At 39.4% G+C, this 26,848-nt stretch overlaps 3 protein-coding genes across 9 annotated transcripts in view; 1 reads left to right on the top strand and 2 right to left on the bottom strand.

Moving 5' to 3' along the window:
- Positions 1-388: 388 nt before the first annotated feature.
- Positions 389-5,292, top strand: LOC145432193 (uncharacterized). 3 transcript variants are annotated; one of them, XM_080308839.1, is made up of 5 exons: positions 389-591; positions 1,012-1,066; positions 1,863-1,931; positions 4,359-4,443; positions 4,693-5,292. In XM_080308839.1, the coding sequence occupies exons 1-5, from the start codon at positions 505-507 to the stop codon at positions 4,739-4,741; spliced, it is 345 nt and encodes a 114-aa protein (XP_080164965.1). In that variant the 5' UTR covers positions 389-504; the 3' UTR covers positions 4,742-5,292. The 3 variants fall into 3 exon arrangements, with proteins under 3 accessions (XP_080164965.1, XP_080164967.1, XP_080164966.1); XM_080308841.1 differs by having other exon boundaries at positions 483-757; XM_080308840.1 differs by having other exon boundaries at positions 574-678.
- Positions 5,293-6,551: 1,259 nt separating this feature from the next.
- On the bottom strand, positions 6,552-19,275 carry osmr (oncostatin M receptor). The gene is made up of 17 exons (XM_026188900.2): positions 19,118-19,275; positions 18,781-18,932; positions 18,403-18,553; positions 16,571-16,843; positions 16,347-16,476; positions 15,687-15,835; positions 13,716-13,849; positions 13,477-13,618; positions 12,630-12,715; positions 12,295-12,502; positions 10,914-11,096; positions 10,726-10,827; positions 9,382-9,537; positions 9,019-9,171; positions 8,812-8,893; positions 8,625-8,709; positions 6,552-7,783 (listed from the first exon to the last, which is right to left on the bottom strand). The coding sequence occupies exons 1-17, from the start codon at positions 19,197-19,199 to the stop codon at positions 7,376-7,378; spliced, it is 2,676 nt and encodes an 891-aa protein (XP_026044685.1). The 5' UTR covers positions 19,200-19,275; the 3' UTR covers positions 6,552-7,375.
- Positions 19,276-19,390: 115 nt separating this feature from the next.
- Positions 19,391-26,848, bottom strand: part of LOC113034381 (rho guanine nucleotide exchange factor 28-like) — a 44,578-nt gene continuing 37,120 nt past the window's right edge. For all 5 annotated transcript variants that reach the window (XM_026188890.2, XM_080308836.1, XM_080308835.1 and 2 more), the window contains 4 exons: positions 23,960-24,124; positions 23,049-23,300; positions 22,483-22,861; positions 19,391-20,462 (listed from right to left, as the gene is read on the bottom strand). In XM_026188890.2, coding sequence (XP_026044675.2) covers positions 20,272-20,462; positions 22,483-22,861; positions 23,049-23,300; positions 23,960-24,124 — 987 coding nt within the window. In that variant the 3' untranslated portion in view covers positions 19,391-20,271. The remainder of the gene's footprint in view (positions 20,463-22,482; positions 22,862-23,048; positions 23,301-23,959; positions 24,125-26,848) is intronic.

Below are 26,848 nucleotides of genomic sequence, written 5' to 3'. Positions count from 1 at the left end.
TTTTAACTCCTTCATTTTAATTTCTATATTTATTTTAATTGGCTCCCTCTTTGTGTGTCACCAGCGTCACACAGAGCCAAGACCAGTGAAGCAACTTTTTGAAACAGTCTTTGGAGCAATTTAAAAGCCTGACACTTATTCACACTCAGTGTATTATCTTAAGTTTAATATGAAGAGCAACCATTGTAGCGGTATACATGACAGAAAATAATGAGGGCATTAGTTCCACTTCATTGTAAATTAAGCATCAATGAGCCCTTTTAATCAAAGGTTAGTCCAAGTGATAAACAAACAAGCAAGTATATGTTGCATTTCCTTAATATTACAGCATTATAGAGCACATAAGAATCAATTTACTTATGTAGCCTAATCGTTTCTACACTGCGTCGAAAATTAGCAGCAAGCTTGTGTGCGCTGTTGTACGAGTTCAAAAAGAAGCACATGAACGCACCACGAGAGGTGCGTCTCAGGGCGCCGCTGAGGTGAGAAAAACAGCATGAGTTGATGAAGTCTGGCCGCACAGCCCTGAAAATGTGGACGGAGATGAAAAACAAAAGCAGCGCTCTAACCAATAACGGAAATAGTTCAAAGGTGAGAAGGAAGCGCTTTTTGTGTGTTTTGTGAGCGACAATGTACCAAAAACAAGTCTGTCGGGATCTGTCTGACGACGGTTACACGGTACTGATTTACGTGTTTATAAGCGGGCTTGTTTGATTGTTTTTACTGGGAGCGTAACCTGTTCCTGTTCTGTTTGGCTGTAAGTAGATTCACACGCTCAAGCGTTGCTCTGGCGCACACGTTTTACATTTTCTTGGACATTCTCTTACCTTTGTGCCTGTCGATGCCCCCCAAACGCTCCGATTTTTCACCTTAACTTCCTGCAGCAAGTTCCTACATCTGCTGTAACACACGTTAGATGTACACGTTTTTAACAAAGAAGGCGAGTTAAAAGTGTGTGTGTGTAGGCAGCACTCTTGTGTTCAAACCCGAATGTTTTGCTTGCACTTTCAGATGGTCGACCGAGATCTCGGGGAGCAGTTGTCACATGCGGTGCAGCAGAGCAATGGTAGGTCTTATCTCTTCCTTGAGGTTTTCTCATACCTGTCTTCTTCCTCTTGGGTTGGAATCGTAAGTTCACCAGAAGAGTCCCAAGATAACAGAATGAAAGAGATGCTGCAATATTTTGTAGTGTTTTCATTTTAGGCACGGTATTATGCGTGGATAGTAACTCCACCAAAAAGGGCCTTAACTACCTGAAACTCGATGAAAGAATCCAATAAATTCACTTCAGGTGAATTCCATTCAGTCCATTCTATTTATAGGGAGCAAAAAAACAACATGGCACAGTTTCAGTGACGCCCAATAGTCTCTGCTCAACACGAACGCATAGCAATAACTTGCACAAAAATGCAAATTATTTACTGTGTTATGCAACAACTGTGGGTATGGATTACACGAAAGGGGTGTTTCTGATTTTAATGGAGACAGTGAGGATCAACCAACTGCTTCTGGAACTGTTCATGTAGTAAAAAAGTGTGCTCACTGAGAAGGAAGCATGTGTATTGCAGCAGTGTGAGCACTGTGTAGATTTGAATCTTTAACTGACACAGTTTCACCAGCATCACAGCAAAAGCTGCTTGGGAATAAAATTGTTGAATCCCGATCAGAGTATTTCACAATTATGTTATTTATTCAGTGTTAATTCAATGTTGTTTATGTCCTTTACACTCACATGGAACTTTTAAGTAAAAATTTAAAATACTGTGTCATATTTTTACATTTGTTACGCAGGCAAGTATATATCTTAAATAGACTTTTTTTTAGCTGTGGATTCATGTATTTCTGTTTTCTTCCTTGTAAAGTTTCTACTGCAGCTGCCACTCATCCCAACTCAAAGGACTCTCCTACTTTTACTAATGGAATGATCCCAGGTGAGCATAATTTTTGTCTAAAATTAAGTTTTTCTACACCATGTAGGGCCTGTTGCAAAGAGAGAGAGAAAACGTGAAATGGACCACCTTCAGTCAACAACTAACAAAAAGGCCTGTTTCTCCCAGAGAGTCGAGACTGAAAATAAACCGAATCAAGTTACACAACCAACAGTCAGCCAAGCTTGAAAACACCTTAGAAACACTTTACAGTTATTTTAGGAGTGTGACTGCAAAATACTGTCTGACTTTGGTCAAATTGTTTAGGGCTATATTTATTGAATGAGCCATAAACACAAATATGATGCTTTGCTGTTGTGCTGTGTGTGAGTTTGTGTTTGTATATGACCTTTTTGATATCCTGCATGGTTTTGTTGAGACACGGAGGCTGATTTTTCTCTTATCTTCGGACCCTTGTGCTAAATAAGCTTTGCACCCCTGTGACTTTAGATTGCTCTTGTTGTCATGTTGCTGTTTGCTCATGGAGCTCCTGTCGGTGTGACCGGACGTGTTTCGCCGTTGAAGTATGCGTATGCTTGACCAGAGAATTCAAACTTAAAAGTTGTTTTAAAGTTCAAAACTTTAGAGGGCTAAAAAAAAAAGAGCATATAGCACATCTTAAGTAAACTGCGCTTCTGTAAGCAAAGTTTGTGGTACACTTTTTATCTGATGTTTGAGATAAGTGTAAGTGAAGAGGATCAAACACCCAGAACTTGAAAGTCGAATGAAATCCCATCATTATTATTAGGTGCAGTCATACATTTTAGGGACAGTGGTCATAAAAATAAAAAACCTACCTGATGTAAATTTGATGTCTCTCTCCTTCAGTCATTTCCTTGTGTATCTGGAGGGGGTTTTTTGTTTGTTTGTTTGTTTGTTTGTTTTTTAAACATCGCTGCCTGGAAGGCCCATTGTGCACAGAGCAAACATCAACTTATGTGGCAAAGGATCAACCCTGGTAATGAGAGCTGATTCTGTAGCTACAGCCCGGAGAGACAAATAGCAGTTTTAAGATGATGACTTCAGGTTTCTTAGCGTATCAGGATAAATGCATGACCTGAAGCATCCTCTTGTTGTGTTATCCATTAACACAACAACTCCAAATCCAAAAAGTTGAGATGCGATGTAAAAACAAAATGGAATTTTGACTTTGGTGGTAGCAACACATCTCAAAAAAGTTGAGATGTGGTTTCTTTGGGTTTTTTGGGGGTTTTTTGGGGTTTTTTTTTTTTTTTTTTTTTTTTTTTTTTAAACAGCGCTCTGTAAACATCTGGGAACAGAGGAGACCAGCTGCTGGACTTTTGTGAGAGGACTTTCCTTCTGTTGTCTGATGTAGGATTCTAGCTGCTCAGCAGTTCTGGTTCTTCTTTTCAAACTGTTTGTTTCATGATGCACTAAATATTTTAAAGTGATAAAAGGTCTGGTCTGCAGGCAGGCCGCTTCCCTGAAACAAAAATGCAAGTCAACACGCTACCAATTTGACACACTGGAGGAAAAGCTGTGCACTGAGATGCAGAAAAGAAAGATGCTCATGAAGGGGAGGGGGCAAATTTAACTAAAGGATTTTTATATTATTTTTTTAACACCATGCTATGGTAAGGTATTTTCATCCATCTGTTTACAGTTTACAAGAATCGGCACTTCTAGAGTATTTTTAAGATTTTTGTAAAACCTACACACACCGACCAGCTAAAGGGTTTTCACCCAAACTGTCCTCAAGGTCAAGTTTATATTTGTCATTTCACACCTTTTTTTTCTTTTTTTTTTGGTGACTTTCCTGTCACCATTCTATTAGGATCTGGTCATATGGTCAATGCTGCGACATGTTGATGTGTTAAGTGCGTCTCTGTAATCATAATATTCCTAAATTGATATGATTGTTTGCGAGGGTCCTTCTCTTATTCACACTCATTGTGAAGTAGAGCCAACCAATGACAAGAAAACTCATCAAGTTCTCTGCGTACTTTACACACTGCAGTAACCTGTGAATTGTGATGGATCGTGAGTCAGATAAGGAATTACAGCATCGATGTTCAGGTTTTGTGGGTGGAGTCCCAGAATTTATAACTGCACTTTATATTGTCTTTGTATCATAAGAGATTAGAGGTCTAAGAAGTGGCAAAAGAAATGCACGAAGTGCTAAACAGGATTCGTCTTGTTTTTTCTTGCAGAGTGAATCTTTCTTTTAATACTATTAAGCAAATAGATAGGGAAATGAGGAGTGTGTATATGAGCATATAGAGCCATATAACAGTTTTTATTATCTGTTTAAGAACAGATGAATTCAGTAATAAAAGCATGTAAACAAATTATGCATGCTTGTCAGATATTACAGAAGCAGCATATCGTACGACGCTTCCCTTAGAGATTTAAGTGCTAATGCATGATATGAATGAATTTGTAAAACATGAATGTTTTTGTGCTTTTTAGGTTCCATTGCAGCCGCATTGTTCATCGCCTTTTTGCTTGGACTGTATGCTATTCTGTGGAAGTGTATGGTGTCACCGCCACAACGGTAAGGAACGGGTGCAAGTTGAAACTTGATTTTGCCGAAGCTTCTGTTGGATCTTGTTGACACTGTAGTCGAGCAAACAGCAGTTTGTTCACCTGCTTTTAGGGGTCACACGTCTGAACTTTGTATCTGAGCTCGTCACAAAAACACAAATTGTGCCCCATTTCTTGATAAGCACCTATTCCATTTCACTGCTTTATTGCATGCAAACACACTCATTTGTGCTGGTTGTCTCGTTTTTTTTCTCTCCAGAAAACACAACAAGTTGAGGGTAAGAGTACATCAGAGAGCTTCTATGTGAAGACATGGACGATATCTGGCAGCTGTTCTGTTATCTTGGATTTTAAATTTCATGGACATTGGCTAAACTAAATGGATGAGCCACATGTGCCTCCTCAGCTTTACGGTCTGCTGGTGGCTTCTGTTTACTTAAAGAGTCATGGTGACGTTAAACACTGTTTTGGCAGGTCAGTCTGCTTTTTCTGTTTTCTGTGAATTATGCACTACTGAGGGAGGCTACAACTCGCTCCAGTGACTATTGAGCTGCATGTAAATGACTCTAAGACAGAGAGAATATAGTATTTCTTTTTTTCTTTTTTTTAGTATATGTAGCTATTTAAGCTTTTTATTTCTCAACTGTACCAAATGGATCTTTATATTTTAAGCATGTCCTTATTTCGTTTTAGCATTTCTTTATAATATTTTGGATTTGATTATCAGATCAGAGTAGCATTCACCATTTTATCCTGTTCTGTCACCTAGTGGTGCCTCAGACAAGCTTATGTGCACAATTGCTCCTCAGGATTTTGTAACTACTGTATGAGTCTATAATAAAAGTATTTTTTACATTTAGTGGATGTGACTGTTTGGTGAATCTAATCAACTACTTTCTTTGTTTATTTTAGGTGTTTATAATATGGGCTGAGTAAAGTTCTGAGTCAATAGTTTCAATATCTCTCAGGCTGTACAGCACCTGTTTTTGTTTCTTTTGGTCTTTTTTTCTCCAGAATTCATGCAGAAATGTTAATGAAAAAAAGCAATCGACAGCTTAAGTGCTCATGTGACTGTAATGAGGAATCTATTCTGATTTACCAGTCATGTAGTCCTGTGTGACTCAATTTAAATCTATGTGAAAGAAGCAAAGGAGGAGAAAAAGTATTTCTGGTCTTTTCTATGCTATACACATACATATACATATGCTATACTGCATGTCTTTGATGAACCACATTTTTTTAAGTCTGAGCAGTTATTTCTGTCATATCAACTCAGATATGACTCATTTTAACCATTTTTGACGCTTGGCTCTTCATAACGAGCGAATGTGGGGGAGAAGTGTCAGGTGGAGGAAGCTTGAATAGATTTCAGTAGAGATACTGAAACTTTTGATTTTAAATAGGAATATATATGATACTCCACATTTGAATTATCCAAACCAGTCATGGCTTGATTGCATTTGATTTAAAGGCATGGAAAAAAGGCAGATGTGTGGTTTGATTAACAGCAGAAACAGTGAATATACAAGGATAGGACTTGATTTAATTAAGATGTCCTAATTGTCATGTTTTACTTTTTATGAAAAGTATTTGGTGAATGTGTGAGTTCTGCCTTATACAAGGTATTATTTGAACAACCTGTCAGAAGGGCATTTTTGCAACTTTGTTAGTTACTAAAACTAATGAGTACAAATACTTAGTACTTTCAACTATTGGTCAAAAACAAATTGTAACAGTTTATAAATCAACATGTTATCAAAAGGTGTGATCTTAAAATAGAATCATAACTGGAGTCTGAAATGCTATAGACTTCACTCAGTTTCCTAGAAGGCTTAGAAATAACTGAGCTAAAAAAAAACCCCCACTAATTTCAACTGTAAAATGTAAATGTGCAAGATGATAGAACACAACCTGAATCTACTTTGTATTAAATTAGATTATGAGCTGTACCCGGTGTGCTAACTGCATAATAACTGTATAGAACACAATGCATGTAAACTTAGGTGAGAATTTGCTGAACAACCTGTTACAACAAGTAGACCTGAGCTGAAGTGTAAAATTCCAATTATGAGTCACTGATCGAGAAATTCCAGAGAAATGATGACTAAACATTTCCTCTAATTTTCCTTTTTTTTTTTTTTTTTTTTTTTTTAATTCAACCTTCATGACAAAAGAAAGAAAACGGATATTTTAATAATGCTTGAAAATAAAAAGAAAGCCATTTAATAGGATTCTGAAAAGAAAACAAGTTGAGCCAAGTTAATCTAGTGTGAATGTGAGCATGCATGCCACAGAATCAGACAGGGCTGGGATGTCTAAAAGGATATGGAGAAAAGGCGAAAAGATGGCAGTGTTAAAAATTCCTAAACTAATACCTCTAATGTTCTTACATTTATATAGAAAAGCACTTTATTCATGTTTTCATTTCAAAGGACACATGAGTCACCTGCTGAACCAAATGAGCTAATAGCAATGCTACACGAGTCGCGTGTTTAACTATGGATTCATATAGCATGGCACTTCAAGCATTATACCTACATCCCATTAACAACTACACCACTATCAGCACCTTCTGCATCACAAGCTATGTTAAAAAGTCATGCTCAGAAAATATGCAAACATCTAAGCCTGCTCATCTACCTTATCTGTTGCAGCACTTACATCCTGTAGATAACATCTCCAGTTCCTTCACAGTTGAGCAAAATCCTGAGTTTTTGTTTCTCTTCTCACATCAAACTTTAGACAATCTGATTTGAGTTTTGTGCACTACTAATTCTTTGTTATGATAACACCCATATAATATCATTTTTAAACAAAACCACTTCTGCAATTTACAGTTTAGCATGAATACAGGATAGCTGATTCACAATATGTCTAATAAACAAATTATGTATTTACGGTATGGGACAGGAAGAAATACTGAGTCAAGTCTGACTCAGTATTTATAAAGAATCATTGGCGATATAACCATATATGACACCGCATGATTCAAGGGGGCAGTCAGAAGCTTCAAAGCTTGATTTGGTTTCACTGAATACAACGTTAGGTGGTTCAGAGTAACCCTCCTTCAAAGTGTATAAGTAACTCCTGTTCATCAGGCTTGTGACTTGCTGAGAGGCTGGTCTGTCCCAGGGCAGAGTAGCTAACTGTGGACAGTAATTTGCTTCGAGCAGCATGCAAGAAGGTGATGAAGATGAAAGCGAGGACTGCAAACTAGGAGAGCATGGTTCATTCATAAGCTCAGAATCTCTCAGTGCGGTTATTTCATTTAGAGAGGGTCTGCCATTCAAAATCTGGATGTCACAGCTGATGCACTCCTCTGGCTTCTGAGACTGCAGCCACTGATCAGTCTGTGCAAAGAAGATATGATAACTTAAGTGACAGGCACAAATCCAAATATAAACACAAACCTAGTTAGGCGGGGGCGGGGAATCAAAGGTTTAGACTGATGGTAGCAGCATGTCTCAAAGCATCTGAGAGAGGCAGTGTTTCTCAGAAGTAAAGATAGGCAGAGATTCACCAATCTGTTTATAATGTTTGGACAACTAATGAAAACTTTGATTATTATCTTACTGGATGGCTTTAAATTTTGGGCCCTCAGGTGAAATTGACTTAAAACAGGCATGATTCATTCCTGCAAATCACTGCAAGGGCACTGGAAGACTTCCAGAAATCTTTGACAGGTTACAGTTCTACCATGCAAAGAACAAGCCAAACGTGAAGACAACACAGAAATGCTGTCGTCTTCTGTGGACCTAAAGAGGAGAAGGACCGTTCGGTTTGTTATCTGCACTCAGTTCGTAACCCTGCATCTCTGATGGTATTAGGGGGGAATAGGTGTCTATGCAATTGATCTACACGTTTTGGTGCAACACTGTCACCCATTCAGACATCTTTCTCAGAGGAGGCCTTACATATTTCAGCAAGACAATGCTAAACTGCATACTGCAGTCATTATAACAACATGGCTTTGTAGTGGGAGAATCAGCTGGCTGAACTGGCTTGCCTGCAGTCCATCAGTGGAAAAACATTTGGTTTATGATGAAACAAAAATATGACAAAGACCTAGGACTGCTGAGCAGCTAGAATCTTGTGTCAGAAATAGATATCATTCCTTCCTAGGCTGGATATTTCCTCTTTGTGCATTTTTTTTTTTTTTTTTTTTTTGCTCTCTCAGTGATTAGCTCATACCTCATGCAGGAAGCTTTCGAACTCTGGAGTTTTAATGTTCATATCCACAGGGTAAATAAATATCTCCTTCAGCCTGCTCCTCACACTGAAACAGATAGTTTCTTTTTTTTAAAGAGTTCAAAATGGTTTATATCATCATCTTCAGGATTCTATCTTTAGGTCTCTATTGAAAGATGACCTTACTCACATTTTCACTTGGGACCACAGGAGAACAGTGAAGCCCATGAGTAAAAAGATGGGAGTCAGTACCTTGATTATGAGAGAAGAGTCTACAGGAGGAAAAAGAAGTTGAAATTAATTACTTCATGCACTGGAAGTTGACATCTTCTATCAAAGGTTCTCCCAGGAAAGAATACAGTTCAGTAGCAGTATCCCTGCGTGTTTTAAAACTCACAGTTGCTTTTGGTTCTGAAGGTAATGCTGGCTGGTAGCCCAGGCCCCTCTTTAGTGAGAGCACTCACAGAGCAAGTATACTCTGTGTTCTCCTTCAGACTCTCTATGGTCACAAACTTCACGTGGGGCTCTGCAACTGAGACATTGGACCCATCTAGATGTACACAGGATGAGACACAGATTAAATAATTGTGCTGGGCACCATCCTGACTAAGTTTAACGCAAATCAGGTTTATCTGACACTGCCCAGAAATATGAAATAAATTCAATCATGTAAATAATTAGAACACGTCCACAGACTGAGATTAAGATGAAGAAGATCAACATTGCTGGTTTATTCCTCCACACTCTCTCGCAACCTGACCTGGCAGCAAAACAGATCCTACTTCCTGCACTGTAACCAGGTACCCCATGATGAATGCTGGCTGAGCTGGATCATCTTCATTGTAATGCCACTCCAGTGTCACAGAAGAGGAAGTACTCTGAACAGGTTCAACCAGACTTGGGCGCTGAACAGAATCTGAGAAACAGGAGATAGTAATGAGGAAGGAAGGCCGAACTAATTAAAACATTTGCAGCTTAGCTGGTGTCAAAGCAACAATGCAGTTTCTCAAAACAAAGTTTCCCCGGAGTTCAAAACCTCAACTTCTATAAAATACCTATACTAATATGGTATTTTGTTATTTAAACATGTAGCTCTTCAGATGATTGCATCACAGTAATTACTCCACTCTGCATATCAGAACTGCAAAACAGGAAAGACTATCTTGTTTACAGGGTGCCCCTATTAGTCAAAGATAGGATATCCTGTGTCAAAATTTTAACTACTACTCTGTAAAAATGGTAAACGTACAGTACAATGTACCATTTTAAAATAAAGGACTACTCTGTATTAATTTTTTAAGGATTATTGCTTTTTTCTGTGTTTTGTAAACACATTGAATTTTACCATTAAAAGCAACCTCTGTTAAAAAAAAAGTTTCATGTTTTGTTTTTTTACAGTTTAAAAAAAATATTTTTTTTACAGTGTATAAAAACGTTTACTTTCAACTGCACACTCCAGATCCAAACTATGATAGAAGTTTTCTCACCATCCTATTCTGTGCTAGAGACCAGAGACTTAAAAGAAGAACAAGGTAAAAAGCTAAAGATGACATGATGTCCCAGTCTCAATATCATGGTATCATTCTTGGATCACAATAAGCAATTGAAGCAGCCGAGATTGTCAGAAAACCTACAAGTCAAGAAAAACTGGTTCTGTTTAAACTCCACATCTTTTATCTACTTAATTTGTCGTGGAATAATGAGGAAACAGGCCTCATGGCCCTGGAACTGTTTGTTTTTCAGTTTCAGAAAACAGGGAACATTGTATAATTCAGGTTGAATACTTGAGGTATATACTAAATACTTTTGTTAAACCCCTTTAATTAAAGCTGAAGGTCTGCACTTCAATCATATATTTAATTTTAAAATCTACTTTGGTGCTATGCAGAGTCAAAAATTAATTTAAAAAAAATTATGGTATTTCTGACAAACTTGGGAACCTACCAGAACAGACAAAGAGTATAATCACATGAGAGTCAATCTTAACTGCACTTTGTAAGAAGAATTATGACATTAGAATACGCTCAGCCTCAAATGTCTCTTCTATACATAATAAATGAATACAACACACACACACACACACACATGCAATAACAAAACTCACTGAATTCCTGTGAGTAACCAGTCTGTATCTCCAGTAGTCCATATCCATTGTCCGTGCATCCATAAATATAAAATGTATACCTGTAACCTGCTTGGAATTCACCTAAAAATAAAAATATGACAGTGAATGCTAAACAAGAGTAAATGTATTTACATTAATTGCTGAATGAAAACAACAATAAAACTTACTAGCATGTAATAACAATGCATTATTTCCCTCTGGCACTTTCCACTGCAGAGTGCAAGGCACTGCATTTCCCAGCACGCACCACTCCACAACATAGCCACAGGTGGCAGTGCTCTGATCTTCCCATGTCAGATTGAAACCACCCTCGCTGGTACTGTCTAAACGCTTCTGTACTGGGAGATTTTCTGGGGGGAAAAGTCCAAAACAAAGCAAAATAACTCAGGACTTTAGACCCTGGCTGAGTAGATTTGAAAATGCAAAGTGTTTTTCTGCTTCTAAATTCTAATAAAACTTGAGTTATTGTACTCTGCCATAAAAATCTTAGAAATGCAGTATCTAACCAGATGCTTACTCTTTTTGGCAGTAACACTGTGAGGAATTTTGGAGTTGTCTTTGACCAGGATATGTTCTTCAATGTGCACATTAAACAACTGTATGACTGCTTTCTTCCATTTGTGCAATAGCGCCAAAATTAGAGCATCCTGTCTCAGAGTGATGCTGAAAAACTAGTTCATGCACTTATTATTTCTAGGCTGGACTACAGTAATTCATTATTATCAGGATGTCCTAAAAACTCCCTAAAAAGCCTTAAGTTAATCCAAAATGCTGCAGCAAGAGTACTAACAGGTTACTAGAAAGAGAGAGCATATTTCTCCTGTTTTGGCTTCCCTTCATTGGCTCCCTGTTAAATCCAGAATTGAATTCTTCTGCTCCTCACATACAAGGTCTTAAATAATCTGGCCCCATCTTATCTTAATGACCTTGTAGTACCATTATCACCCTATAAGAGCACTTCGCTCTCGCACTGCAGGCCTACTTGTTGTTCCTAGAGTATTTAAAAGTAGAATGGGAGGGAGAGCCTTCAGTTTTCAGGTCCCTCTTCTGTGGAACCAGCTTCCAGTTTGGATTCAGGAGACAGACACTATTTCTACTTTCAAGATTAGGCTTAAAACTTTCCTTTTTGCTAAAGCATATAGTTAGGGCTGGACCAGATGACCCTGAATCCTCCCTTAGTTATGCTGCAATAGGCGTACACTGCTGGGGGATTCCCATGATGCACTGGGTGTTTCTTCCTCACTCACTATGTGTTAATAGACCTCTCTGCATTGAATCATACTTGTTATTAATCTCTAGTGACACTCGTTGTTTCACTTTTTTCGTTTTTTAATTCAAGGAAACAAACAACAGAGATATTTGTTGTTAATACATTTACATTTCTAGGCTGGACTACTTGAAATTGTTATAATCAGTCTTAAACGTTTTTTTAAAAGTCCCTTTTAACCCTTTTGTAACCCTTTGTTTTATCAAAGGAAAAAAAAAACAGTTAAATGTCTAAGTAAGCATTTAAATTTAAGAGACTCTGGGTGTAGAGAAGCTGTTCACCTTTGTGCTCTGCTGGTGGGATGGTGATGTTGGCGGGGATGGAGGTGCCAGAGGGGAGGACAGCCTGGACAGTGAAGTCACACTTTCCTGGGCCAATGGACACCACTGCCTGGCCCACGCTGCTGTTCTTCGACTCTGTTTGGCCTTCCTGTGACCACTGAACCGTGTACTCTTGTATGTTTATTGTGGCTGCTGTGCCAGCAATACGCTGAGAATAAATTAGTAATTAAGGGTGAAGGATGTTCAAGGTAACGGTGACATACTGTATATTCTCTAAAACCAGAGTACTATTCCACCAAGTATTTGTGCTTAAAGGGCACAGAAAAATGACTTACTGGCTTCCACATCAGAGTAACTTGACGAGTGCGCGAGTTAGACAGCGGCTGTATTCTTCTCCATAAATCCAAGGACACCAGTGGATCTGAGGAAAATGACTTGTTTAGAGCATAACAGGCAGCAGATCATTGAACTAGAGCACTTTGTTTGTTTGTTGTATGTACCAAAGCAAGCCGAGACCAAGACTTGTTAGGTTAGTTGGTGATTCTAAATTGGCCACAGTAGATAAAGTACTTACAGCATGTAGATTAAAATATATGGTGAAATGTGGCTTTGAGTGGTCAGTAAGAAAAGAAAAGTGTTGTATCAAAGCCTGATAGTACATGGGGAATGAAAGAAAATGAAAGAATGAAAGTTCTTTGGGAGTTTGTTGCTAAGCTCTTGCTTTTTACTTTACTGATATTTTCAAGTATTTGTAATTTTAACAAACAAGAGAATTGGAAGAGACCTCAAACACATCCAGCAAAGTGTCAGCTTGCTCTTTTGTGAAGTAATACTTGTAGTTTGATTACTCTATAACTGGCTTAATAAATCGTTGTGCACTGATGACTTTTCATGTGAAGATCATGTTAAGAAAAACAACTGCAAACACAAATGTTGCATTTAAGTCTCTTTTCAAATGAACAAACCCATCACAAGGATAAGCAACACAAGAGAAAAGAAAAATATGTTTGTATGCAATAATTGCTCCTTCATGCAGCATCATTTTGCAGATAAAAGCTAAACACTGAAAATTAATTTTTGCCCTTCAATAATTTTAGTCTTTCTCATACTTTATTAAATCTGGACTTGAACACGATATGATATTTGTAAAACAACATTTTTTCTAATTATATTTATATTTACCTGTTATGAAGGTTTCTTCTGCCCCTTCTCCCCACAGTCGTCCATTGACAGTGCAGCGTACTCTGACATTGTACTTCGTGTTGGGAACCAGGTGCTCCAGTTTTGTGTCGCAGAAACTGCTCATAATGTTGTTGCACCTCAGCTGTTACAGAAGTAAATGGGGAAAAAAACATGCACTAAAATGTCAAATCTACACTCAACAGTTTGATGATTATTATTGTTAACTTAAATGAATTCACCTCCACGGTGCCGAGTGGGACTGTAGCAACCTGACAGATAAGGTTCATACGAGTCAAGCTTTCCTGCATGCTCCAGGACACTGTGGCGTCTGTCACCCCGCGGTTCACTCTCAGCGACTTCACAACAGGAAACACTAATGGCAACACACACACGAACCATGTACAGTGGGGCAAAAAAGTATTTAGTCAGCCACCGATTGTGCAAGTTCCCCCACCTAAAATGACGACAGAGGTCAGTAATTTGCACCAGAGGTACACTTCAACTGTGAGAGACAGAATGTGGGAAAAAAAAAATCCATGAATCCACATGGTAGGATTTGTAAAGAATGTATTTGTAAATCAGGGTGGAAAATAAGTATTTGGTCAATAACAAAAATACAAGTCAATACTTTGTAACATAACCTTTGTTGGCAATAACAGAGGTCAAACGTTTACTATAGGTCTTTACCAGGTTTGCACACACAGTAGCTGGTATTTTGGCCCATTCCTCCATGCAGATCTTCTCGAGAGCAGTGATGTTTTGGGGCTGTCGCTGAGCAACACGGACTTTCAACTCCCGCCACAGATTTTCTATGGGGTTGAGGTCTGGAGACTGGCTAGGCCACTCCAGGACTTTCAAATGCTTCTTACGGAGCCACTCCTTTGTTGCCCGGGCGGTGTGTTTTGGATCATTGTCATGTTGGAAGACCCAGCCTCGTTTCATCTTCAAAGTTCTCACTGATGGAAGGAGGTTTTGGCTCAAAATCTCACGATACATGGCCCCATTCATTCTGTCCTTAACACGGATCAGTCGTCCTGTCCCCTTGGCAGAAAAACAGCCCCATAGCATGATGTTTCCACCCCCATGCTTCACAGTAGGTATGGTGTTCTTGGGATGCAACTCAGTATTCTTCTTCCTCCAAACACGACGAGTTGAGTTTATACCAAAAAGTTCTACTTTGGTTTCATCTGACCACATGACATTCTCCCAATCCTCTGCTGTATCATCCATGTGCTCTCTGGCAAACTTCAGACGGGCCTGGACATGCACTGGCTTCAGCAGCGGAACACGTCTGGCACTGCGGGATTTGATTCCCTGCCGTTGTAGTGTGTTACTGATGGTGACCTTTGTTACTTTGGTCCCAGCTCTCTGCAGGTCATTCACCAGGTCCCCCCGTGTGGTTCTGGGATCTTTGCTCACCGTTCTCATGATCATTTTGACCCCACGGGATGAGATCTTGCGTGGAGCCCCAGATCGAGGGAGATTATCAGTGGTCTTGTATGTCTTCCATTTTCTGATGATTGCTCCCACAGTTGATTTTTTCACACCAAGCTGCTTGCCTATTGTAGATTCACTCTTCCCAGTCTGGTGCAGGTCTACAATACTTTTCCTGGTGTCCTTCGAAAGCTCTTTGGTCTTGGCCATGGCGGAGTTTGGAGTCTGACTGTTTGAGGCTGTGGACAGGTGTCTTTTATACAGATGATGAGTTCAAACAGGTGCCATTCATACAGGTAACGAGTGGGGGACAGAAAAGCTTCTTACAGAAGACGTTACAGGTCTGTGAGAGCCAGAGATTTTCCTTGTTTGAGGTGACCAAATACTTATTTTCCACCCTGATTTACGAATAAATTCTTTACAAATCCTACCATGTGGATTCATGGATTTTTTTTTTCACATTCTGTCTCTCACAGTTGAAGTGTACCTCTGGTGCAAATTACTGACCTCTGTCATCATTTTAAGTGGGGGAACTTGCACAATCGGTGGCTGACTAAATACTTTTTTGCCCCACTGTATCTTATATCAGTGTATTTTCTGGTTGTGCAGTAAACATTCAAACAGTACAAAAACAACACTGACGCTGATTTCACTACACAGTGTAGGTAAATTGTGAAAGCATCAACCACAGAGCAGTTTAAATTGACATGTACGTGTCTTTATGCCTTCAAAAACATAACTGAGAATATGTTGTATACACAAAGATGACCCCTGACCTCTGTCAGAGATGTTGAAGCTATAACGTTCCATCTCCTCTCCTAGCTTGTCCTTCACCCACACACTGATGTTATAATTTTGCAGGTGTGGCACAGCTGGAAAAGTACATGATGACTGCTCACAGGTGAAGGGAGCCTTGTCTGAGTTTCTGTGTTTTTAATAAACAATAGAATTGGAAAAGACGTCAAACACATCCAGCACATCAGCTTACACTTTTGTGAAATAATATTTATGGTTTGATTACTTTATATTAGGCTTAATAAATCTTTTGTGTCCTATGAAATTTGTACTGATGAATTTTCCCATGATTCATCTTTCAGGGAGACGTGACTTTGAGCTATCTGCTGTAGATACTTTGGTTTGGGGGGGTGGGGGTGGGGGGCTGCTGTTTCTTTTTTTGTACTCCAGTTTTCCAGTTTCCTCAAATTTGTTGGGAACACACTGCACGACATGCTCATATATGCCAGAAAAACCTTATAAGACATTCAGAAAACCTCAAAATTTCTCAATAAGTGTCGCTCCTTTGAAACAAAATATAAAAATATGGCTGGTGGCTCAAAACCTTTCCACAGCACTGAATCAGTCCAATATTATGAAAATCACTGCCATCTATGCCTTACATTGTGTTACAATATAAGGTGTGTACTTCATGTGCTTACTCTATGTGGAGAGTGTAAATTTGCACGTTGCGATCATGCAGGAGTCGCTTTCTGGGTGAATCCCAGGTGCAGCTGACAGATACCATGTCAAAGGTTACACAGCTGAGGTTTCTGGGTTTCTGGGGTGGAACTACAATATACACACATATACATATACAGTTATACATGTACAAGTTCTGCATTAAATTAATAAAGAATACAAAAAAAGAAAGATTCAAACTTACAACTGATATAGTTCAAGACAGGAAAACTTTTGCCTGTTGCATCATCGCAGGTCAGTAACAAATGCTTAATTATTCCTTTTGGGATAGTGAGGTTGTTTACAGTGATAGCTTTTACTCCGCCTCCAATGCTCAAAAGACGGTATTCCTCGTTCCTGAAGGTCATTCTTTTAACGTTCACCCCTGTTGGGGGAATACAGCAGAACATGGCACTGCTGCCCTGCCTCAGCACACGGCTGGAGGGGAAAATGTGGATCTTATCGTTTGCTTTGAATCCTGCAAGACAAAGTAAAGTCACAGTGCAGTCTGATGAAGAGCTGTTCAGAATTTCATGCATAATCCCTTGGTATGTTCTAGGGTTCTTAAAAGGGGAACAAAAATTGTATTGTTGCACTGACAGAGACACAAAAAACAAAGGGGATTCAGAAATGCCTCTGCTTTCTTTGCACCCAAGGTCATTAAGGTGGATTAAAGCTGCGTGGCAAACTGTTCTGTAGTCTGACCAATCAAAGCTTTCAGACTTTTGTTTTCTTTTTTGGAAATGATGAACATTGCATCCTCCAGCTTATTGAGGAGAGAGGCCATCTGATTTGTCATTAGTGTGTCGTTCATTCACCATCCTTAATGATATCGGGTTGGATTAGTGCAATACGGCATGGGCAATTTCTTTTAACTTCATGAGTGACGTCGTACCTGAGGACTATACAGATTCCAAGAAACGGAAGAATGGTTGTTTAGACGAAAGATGAAATCGATTAGAATTTACATAACTTAACAACCCCTCCCCCCAAGAAAAGAGTCCAAGAAGAAGAAATAAACACCTTTTGACTCAAAGTATTCTGTCAAACATGTCTGACCACAAGGATAAGCAACACAAAAGAAAAGAGGAAAAATATGTTTTTACGCAGTAAAGTATTCTGTCACACCTGGTAAAGGCAATGTTATGACATGGACACGACTGTAAGTGTTACATGATATGATTGCTGGAAGAAGCAGTTTTATGACACAGGATGTCACAGAGACAGAAAAACAAGCAACAAACTGCAGTAAACAGTGGGAGGGAGAACATACAGCACTTGGTGATGTGATGGTTTCTAAACTTCAGGCTGTCATTGACTCAAAATAATTTTCATCCAAGAATTAACAAAAATCTATATATTTAAAATTGTGTCCAGTAGTAAATGTGCCCGATTCCTTTTGAGTCATTGAAAACGGGAAATTATATTAAAAAATTGCTGTATAATACAGTAGAATAGAATAGAATTCAACTTTATTGTCATTGCACATGTCACAAGTACAAGGCAACAAAATGCAGTTTAAATAATATATATAATAGCTCATGTAAACCCTGTAGGCAAAATGTAAACATTTTGCCTGATTAATTGTAGATAACCAACATTCTAAAAGATAAATACGTAATAAATGCATCTATGAAATGTCTTTTTCAGTGAAAGCCTCACTTATTTCAACAAGACAATGCCAAACAGACTCGCTGTTGGACTCGCTTGGCTATTACAAAAAAACAACAACCCTGCCTTGAGTCCAGACTGATGACCCACAGAAACTATAACATTTTTAAAAAGTTTAATTTTTATTACATTTTTTTTTTTACTTTACTTCCCTTATAGGTAGTAAACTAAAAAAAAAAAAAAAAGTGTTGCAGACAACGCCTTATTTCCCAACCATGTACATATTTGCATTGTACGCGTAAGATATATGTTGAAAGAGACAGATGTTGAGAAACGTTTCATTCCTAAGAAAACGACAACTGCTGCTTTTTAACCTCATCAGTAAAACACGTAGGCTGACATTTAATGATCAGCATAACATCTCACCAGAGTTGGTTATCCAGTTGCTCCAAGGACTCTGGTCAGACTGATTATAGTATCGCATTCTGACAGAGTGATCAACACACTCCAGAGGCAGATCAGAGATCCATGTCCATGTGTATTTGGCCGAAACTCCAGGTGATACGCTCACATTTTTCTAGGTTAAAAAACAGGAAATAATTGTTCATAATAACACTGGTAGGTCTTAAAAGCAGGATTACAGAATCAATTAAATGTGGTGGTAATGGAAAAAAAAAGATTCTGTCTTTCTCTGTGATGACCTGGCAGAAAAAATACAAATTATCTTTTATATGTAACATTCTGACTGTATTCTATGACTTTTAAACAGCATTAAAAACAGAAAACACACCTCTCAATACTCACAGTGTAAATAACGGTGTGCTGTTCAGTGCGGCTGAGCTCGATCTCATAAATGTCACCCACAAAACTGCTGTGTTTTACCAACCAGCTCACCACAAGGGTCTGCTTGTCATTAATAGCTTTCAGAGTGATGTTTGGTTTTGGCAGATAACAGCCTGGCGTATGACAGAACAGAAGGATGTAAAGTTACACATTCAGGGTCCCAGAATGTTGGTCCTGTTTAGACAATGAACAGAATCAACTTTCCGGAATTTCTTTACCTGTGATTGAGCACACATCAAGATGACATATTGAGAGAACTTTAAAATGATCAGAAAGAACATAAACGAACCCAACTTACCATCGTCAAAGCAACATTCAGTGTTCGAAAATATCAGATACAACCCGAAAAGGCTGAAAAAGGATTTCCTGACATTTATCATCCTCTCATGTGAACCGTTTTTCACTGAGCATGCCAACTGAAAGCCTAATAAGTCAGCAGCAAGTGTTAGTATGAGTAGAAGTGCGAGTGTTGCGTAATGTATAATCGGAAGTCAAGAGAGGAGTGTTTAAATGTTAAACCAATGGTGCTGTGCCGTTTTTCACATAAGTAAGAATGCACCAAAAACAGATGTTTGCCACAACAGTTTTATATATATATATATATACATATATATTACATATATATATACACACACACACACAATATGATAACACAGTTCTGATTATGAAGATTACAAGTCAAATTTTCAAACAAAATCTTATAAACGTTGACAGTGCATGAAGCAATTTTTAAGCAATAAATTATCTGAAATTTCAAGGAACAGGGGAAAAAAATACACCCTCTCTTCACAGACACTACAGCATCAGACAGCAATATATTTTTGGCACTTAAGTGAGAAAACAATTCAACATATTGTGCATAGGTAGCCGCTCCGAAAAACTATACATGTATTTCATATTTATACACAATATAGGTCTATTTTTATTTCTCGTAGAGGCCCACAATCCCTTATAAATATCATTAAAGATCACTTGGAGAAATAATCTATATATAGTTTAAAAAAGGGGTTGATTGGCTTCTCATATATTCTTATTTCATTTTAAGTGCTCAAGACGTAAATTACATCAATTTTAATCTGTCCTGACTTTCTTGTATTTGAAGTCAAAAGGTTTGTAGCACAAAGGTACCTTTGTCATCAAACCAAGTGCACAGATACTTAAAAGATTTGTGGTAGAAGTGAAAACACGAGAAGTACAAATATAAAAGCTGATTTACAAAGAGCTTGTTTGTGAAAAGGCACAATGGTTTGATCACACAGGAGGAGAATGGTTAAAGTTCACAACATACAATGATAAAGGCACATACTGTACTCCGATTTTAAAAGATGAACATAAATCCATCATATTTACATGGACATATATGCACACACACACATTTAAGCAACAGACATATTACTGTTTGTTCAGTATACAACTGGTGGCCTATATTGTTTATTTTTCTCTCATGGACCTTTAGAGGTAAACAATGTTCTCCTCAACTCCCTCATCCCTATTCTGCCCCTCGAGAGAGAGGTACGCCTGAGGGGGGAGGAGAGGGTTAAGAGAGTGAGAGGAAGAGAAGCCGTCCTCATAAAGTCTATGCCCTGTGACCTCTGACCTCCACAGATCCGGGGATTGTTTGTCCACCACTGGTCTGAAGTTTGCTGAAAGAAGAACAACACAAAGTGTCAAGTCAAGCCAACTTTATTTATAAAGCCCTTTAGAAACACCAAAGTTTTGGTCAGTGGTTTTGTATTATTTATACAATTTAAAGAATACAAAAAAAAGGAAAAATATATATGTATATAAAAATTACTAAACAAAATAAGGACATCAACATGACACATCAGTAAAAACAGTAGAAATAAAATAAAATAAAATAAAAATTTAAACAAAATTAAATCAAATAAAAATCTCAAACTGGGTCAAATGCCCAACAAAAGAGGTGCTTTGTTTGGCAAAACAAGTTAGTCAGGGAACCTAAGAGCAGATTTAAATATTCAGATTGAGGAGGCCCATCTACTCCAGCTCCCAACTCTACAAGTTGGGATCTGCTACAACAAAAGCTTTGCCCCCATGAGCAGCTGCCGTGTCCTCGGACATCCAAGAGCAGTTGGTGAGCTGATCTGAGTGACCGGGAAGGGGAGTGCAAGTGCAGCAGCTCAGAGAGGTCAGCTGGGGGAAGGCCATTTAAGCACTTAAAAACAACAAAAAATATATATATATATATTAAAATGTACTCTAAAATGGGTCTGCAGCCAGTGCAGTGAGGATAAAGCAGGAGTAATATGCTCTCTCTTCGTGTTTCAGTTAAAAGTCGTGCTGGGGCATTTTGCACCAGCTTAAGAGGGGACAGAGAGGACACAAACATAATGAAGCCATGGATTACTGTTTCAAAGTGATCTTTTGACAGAATGTTTTTCATTTTAACCAGCTGTTTCAGCTAAAAGAAGCTGGATTATCCCAGTGCACTGATCTGATTGTCCATCCTAAAACCCCAGGCTGTGCCAGCGGGCTTATGTCGATAGGAAAAGGCCGACCAGTGATACAAGGCCCAAACACAACTTCTGTCTTATTCTCGTTAAAATTTAGGAAGTTTAGCGCCATCTACTCATTTGATTCCTCAAAGCACTTAGCTGTTTGTATGACAATAATGGATTGCATTTATATAGCGCTTTTCTAGGCACCCAAAGCGCTTTACAATTCCACTATTCATTCACTCCAGACTGGTGGAGGCAGCTACAGTTGTAGCCACAGCTGCCCTGGGGCAGAATGACAGAAGCGAGGCTGCCATATCGCGCCATCTGCCCTTCTGGCCAACACCAGTAGGCGGTAGGGTAAAGTGTCTTGCCCGAGGACACAACGACCAGGACAGAGAGAGCAGAGGGATCGAACCAGCAACCTTCGGGTTACAGATGAGCTTCCCAATCCCCTGAGCCACGGTCGCATGTTGTATGGAGTAGACATCCTTTTGTTTTAGGGGCACATAAATCTGAGTATCATCTGCATAACAATTGAAAGCAATTTTCTGCTTTCTAAAGTATCGAGCCCTGCGGAACCCCACAAGACAAAGGAGCAGAGGAAGATCTGAAATCAAGTTCTAACACAAAACGTTCTTTGAGAAATGTGAGAATCAATATTTCAAATACTATAATTCACTGTGTCAAAAGCAGCTTTTAGGCATGTCCTTTTCCCCCCACTTTCCTTCAGCTTTTTGGCATTCACATCTGACAGGCATGAGTTGTTTCATTTAGCCAGGGCTCAGATTTAGTTTTGGGGTCTCTGCTTTTTAATAAGGCCACAGCATCATCCAGCAGCGGAGCTTCTCTGTATCTAAAGACACAGACTTAGGAATTCAAGAGTTCTGATTGAAATAAGCAGAGAAATGCACAGCAGTGGATGGGTTAATAATATCACAGCACCTCGCAGGAACATGAGGTTTAATAGAGCTACAGAGCAAGGCAATGTCAAATGAGACACATACAGTGCCACAGATCAGGGTTCAGTGTGTGTCCACGTTCCTGTGTGGGTCCAGACACCCACTGCAGGAAGTCAAAAGAATCACTTTCAACTGTCAAGACAAAGATGTTGTTTATGAGGGCTGGAAAAAGCACAATATGTACAATACTCATTTAAAAAGGCATGCACTTTCTACCATGCTTTATATATAGTAAGTAGTCTTACAAGTGTTGGTCTCCTGTGAGTGTGTAGTGATCCTGCTGCCAAAGGGGTGGATGGAGTCATTCAGGGCCTGAGGACAGTCATGACTGTTACCGTAGCTCGGGTATGTCATGCCATCCAGCGGCTGTTTGCTGTGTGTCTGGCTCAGCAGGGTGTTGAGGCTGTTGTAGAGGCTGGCACTGAGGCCGAGGTTGGTCGAATAGGTGGAACTGTGCAGGGGGTCTTCGTGGTTTTTTCTTGGCATGGAGAGAGGATGCTGGTGCTGGTTGTTGTTGGTGGGCTGGTGGAGGTGGTTCTGTTGGAGTGAGGTGAGCAAAGCTGCCTCATTCTTGTACACTGAACAGTTGCCATCCAGGCTCCCTGAGCGGCTGTGGGTAGACCCCTAGGACATCAAAATGACATGAAATAGAAGGAGAGGTGACAAATTCTTTTGGCTTTATTTTTTCTATCGTTCCTAGTTTTGTTTTCATTTATTTATGTATTTATCTATTTTGTTACTTGAATCTTTCTGTACTTTTATCCCCTGCATTAATGCACTTTCTTGTATCATCTCCCGCTTCCTGAATTACCTTGTATTCACCCAGTGGAATCATAACAGGCAGGCTGCTCTGGCGGCTATGTCTCCAGCTCTGGAGCAGTCTCTGTTGCGCTTCGATCTTCTCCTTCTCCCTCTCTACACTCCTCTGACCCTCCCTCAGTCTGTCCAGATTTTGCTGGTACTCCAGCAGCTGGGCCTCCAGCTCCTCACGCTCACAGCGCAGCCGCTCAGCTTCCAGAAGACACTGCTGCTCCCGCTGCTCCAGCAAAGTCTCCTGTTCACTCTGTAAGCATGCAAGGCTTATTATTCTACTGTTGTAACAGACTTCATACATTGCTTAGGTCTAAAGATTAATACTATATTTGAAACTTAAGCACTTTAACCACAACTTGGGTTTTAAGTTGAGGTTTTGAAAGCAGGTAACAGCCTTTTTGACCTGTTCCATATTAGCACTTAGTAAAATATAACCATGGCAACAGCAGCACAGGAAATTGAATAAGATAATAGAAAATGGCAGATGCACATGCAGCTATGAAAATGAGGTTACAACACATGTTTAAAAATATCTTATCTTGAAAAAGAAATTCACAGGTCACACATTTTGATCGTATATGACATGTTTCCGGTTTTTGTTACTGAAATTTGAAGTAATTATAGAAAATGTAAAATGTATTTTATTTATCAAGAGTCTAGTGTCTCATCTAGCACTGCAGTTTGCTTTTGTTTGCTTTAATTAAATGTGATCTATTTATAACCTGGTAAAGATCAAGGAAATGGGCGTAGACCAATGACTGTTTTCTGCAGTCATTGGCGTAGACTCATAACTAAACCGAGCTTTTTTGTGCCAGACCAAACTATTATGAAACAAAGACAGAGAGACCAGAAAGACAAGTGACTGAGAAACATAAAATCACTTTTAAAGAACACGAGCATGAAGCTAACCTGTTGTTTCTCTCTGGCCAGACATTCTTTGTCCCAACGTTGTTGCTCTTGTTTCAGCTTCACCTGGAGTTTCTGCACCTCATCCACCTCTTCTTTCTTCCTCTCTAAACCCTTCTTTTCCACTTCCTCTTTTTTCTTCTCAATACTCCTCTGCTTCTCCTGCTCCTGGACAACAATATATGTGTTGACATATAGTGGGGCAAAAAAGTATTTAGTCAGCCACCGATTGTGCAAGTTCCCCCACTTAAAATGATGACAGAGGTCAGTAATTTGCATCAGAGGTACACTTCAACTGTGAGAGACAGAATGTGAAAAAAAAATCCATGAATCCACATGGTAGGATTTGTAAAGAATTTATTCGTAAATTAGGGTGGAAAATAAGTATTTGGTCACCTCAAACAAGGAAAATCTCTGGCTCTCACAGACCTGTAACGTCTTCTGTAAGAAGCTTTTCTGTCCCCCACTCGTTACCTGTATGAATGGCACCTGTTTGAACTCATCATCTGTATAAAAGACACCTGTCCACAGCCTCAAACAGTCAGACTCCAAACTCCGCCATGGCCAAGACCAAAGAGCTTTCGAAGGACACCAGGAAAAGTATTGTAGACCTGCACCAGACTGGGAAGAGTGAATCTACAATAGGCAAGCAGCTTGGTGTGAAAAAATCAACTGTGGGAGCAATCATCAGAAAATGGAAGACATACAAGACCACTGATAATCTCCCTCGATCTGGGGCTCCACGCAAGATCTCATCCCGTGGGGTCACAATGATCATGAGAACGGTGAGCAAAGATCCCAGAACCACACGGGGGGACCTGGTGAATGACCTGCAGAGAGCTGGGACCAAAGTAACAAAGGTCACCATCAGTAACACACTACAACGGCAGGGAATCAAATCCCGCAGTGCCAGACGTGTCCCGCTGCTGAAGCCAGTGCATGTCCAGGCCCGTCTGAAGTTTGCCAGAGAGCACATGGATGATACAGCAGAGGATTGGGAGAATGTCATGTGGTCAGATGAAACCAAAGTAGAACTTTTTGGTATAAACTCAACTCGTCGTGTTTGGAGGAAGAAGAATACTGAGTTGCATCCCAAGAACACCATACCTACTGTGAAGCATGGGGGTGGAAACATCATGCTATGGGGCTGTTTTTCTGCCAAGGGGACAGGACGACTGATCCGTGTTAAGGACAGAATGAATGGGGCCATGTATCGTGAGATTTTGAGCCAAAACCTCCTTCCATCAGTGAGAACTTTGAAGATGAAACGAGGCTGGGTCTTCCAACATGACAATGATCCAAAACACACCGCCCGGGCAACAAAGGAGTGGCTCCGTAAGAAGCATTTGAAAGTCCTGGAGTGGCCTAGCCAGTCTCCAGACCTCAACCCCATAGAAAATCTGTGGCGGGAGTTGAAAGTCCGTGTTGCTCGGCGACAGCCCCAAAACATCACTGCTCTCAAGAAGATCTGCATGGAGGAATGGGCCAAAATACCAGCTACTGTGTGTGCAAACCTGGTAAAGACCTATAGTAAACGTTTGACCTCTGTTATTGCCAACAAAGGTTATGTTACAAAGTATTGGGTTGTATTTTTGTTATTGACCAAATACTTATTTTCCACCCTGATTTACGAATAAATTCTTTACAAATCCTACCATGTGGATTCATGGATTTTTTTTCCACATTCTGTCTCTCACAGTTGAAGTGTACCTCTGGTGCAAATTAGAGATGGACCGATCCGATATTACGTATCGGTATCGGTCCGATACTGACCTAAATTACTGGATCGGATATCGGAGAAAAATAAAAAATGTAATCCGATCCATTAAATATCACGAAAGCACCTCACAAAACTTGCAACACGCCGTAACTCGCCTCAGAACGACGTTAGCACGTCGGAGCAGTATGCATCACGTGATAGAGCGGCTGTGGCATGCGGGACCTGTCGGTGGTCTGGATAGCATGTGGAGCTTCGCTAGCAACCTGGCATTTCATCTCCGACAAAGTTATCCCCGAGAGAAGTAAAGCAAGTGTGTAAGTCCATCTCTGAATGTTTGTAAAGCATTCCCACGTTAAGCTTAACGAGCGACTGCCTCTCGCTCTCCGGCTGCTACTTCAATCGTGAAACTGCTAATGATCAGCTGATCGGCTTTTCTGTGGCGAGTCCGTCTCTCTTGTTTGTTTTTGGTCCACTTTGCACCAGAAAGAGGAAACCAGCGGCTGAACAACAGCAGCACGTTTAAGCTTGATAAGCTGTTGTTAGAATTTATTTAATATTACTTTCTATGTAGCTGACGGCTGGTAACTGTGCAGGGGCGGATCTAGCAAAGTTTAGCCAGGGGGGCCGATAGGGCATTAACTGGGAAAAGGGGGCACAAAGACATACTTTTCTTTCTTATTCTCATTTAAAATGTCTAGCTTTTAATAAATAATTATCTGACACCCAAAGTTTTAATTTGATGTAAAATGAATAGAAGTCAATTACTGTATATAGTGACTATTAAGTCTAATATATATACCCTAGTAAGCTATAGTACTTTTTACTTTGGGAAGGTACCATCTGTGCAGTCTGCAATTTTGTTGAAGAAAGATGTTGAATCTATTTAATATTTCTTGAAAAATAATTGATTTCTGTGCATTTTTTTTCACACTGCATCAAATTAAGGTTGATTACGTCGATTAAGCATCATGAGGTGGAGCGTGAGGGGTGGTTCCCTATTTTTTATTTATTTATTTTTGTTGTTGCTGGGAGTTGGAACCCTATTAGTTAGGTTGCTTAATATTTACGCTAAGTACTCTTTAAAATACCAGAATAGGGAGGATGGTGTAGGTCTAAGTTTATTAGATTGATCAGTATTGCTGAACTATGAAATATTTTTTTTGTATACAGGT

The sequence above is a fragment of the Astatotilapia calliptera genome, chromosome 12, assembly GCF_964374335.1.
Source record: "Astatotilapia calliptera chromosome 12, fAstCal68.1, whole genome shotgun sequence".
Taxonomy (NCBI): domain Eukaryota; kingdom Metazoa; phylum Chordata; class Actinopteri; order Cichliformes; family Cichlidae; genus Astatotilapia; species Astatotilapia calliptera.
Note: the sequence above shows the minus strand (reverse complement) of the source record. Positions and strands in the feature narration are given on the sequence as shown.

What these genes read in the sequence shown, in the direction of transcription:
- osmr (XM_026188900.2), bottom strand. Translation starts at nt 19,199, where the DNA reads ATGATAAATGTCAGGAAATCCTTTTTCAGCCTTTTCGGGTTGTATCTG. An exon ending in ATTTACACTCTCCACATAGA is followed by an intron (nt 15,836 to 16,346) that starts GTAAGCACATGA and finishes TTAAAAACACAG; the next exon opens with AAACTCAGACAAGGCTCCCT. An exon ending in CTTCAGAACCAAAAGCAACT is followed by an intron (nt 8,894 to 9,018) that starts GTGAGTTTTAAA and finishes TTCCTCCTGTAG; the next exon opens with ACTCTTCTCTCATAATCAAG.
- LOC145432193 (XM_080308839.1), top strand. Translation starts at nt 505, where the DNA reads ATGAAGTCTGGCCGCACAGCCCTGAAAATGTGGACGGAGATGAAAAAC. An exon ending in ATAACGGAAATAGTTCAAAG is followed by an intron (nt 592 to 1,011) that starts GTGAGAAGGAAG and finishes TTGCACTTTCAG; the next exon opens with ATGGTCGACCGAGATCTCGG. An exon ending in TACTAATGGAATGATCCCAG is followed by an intron (nt 1,932 to 4,358) that starts GTGAGCATAATT and finishes TGTGCTTTTTAG; the next exon opens with GTTCCATTGCAGCCGCATTG.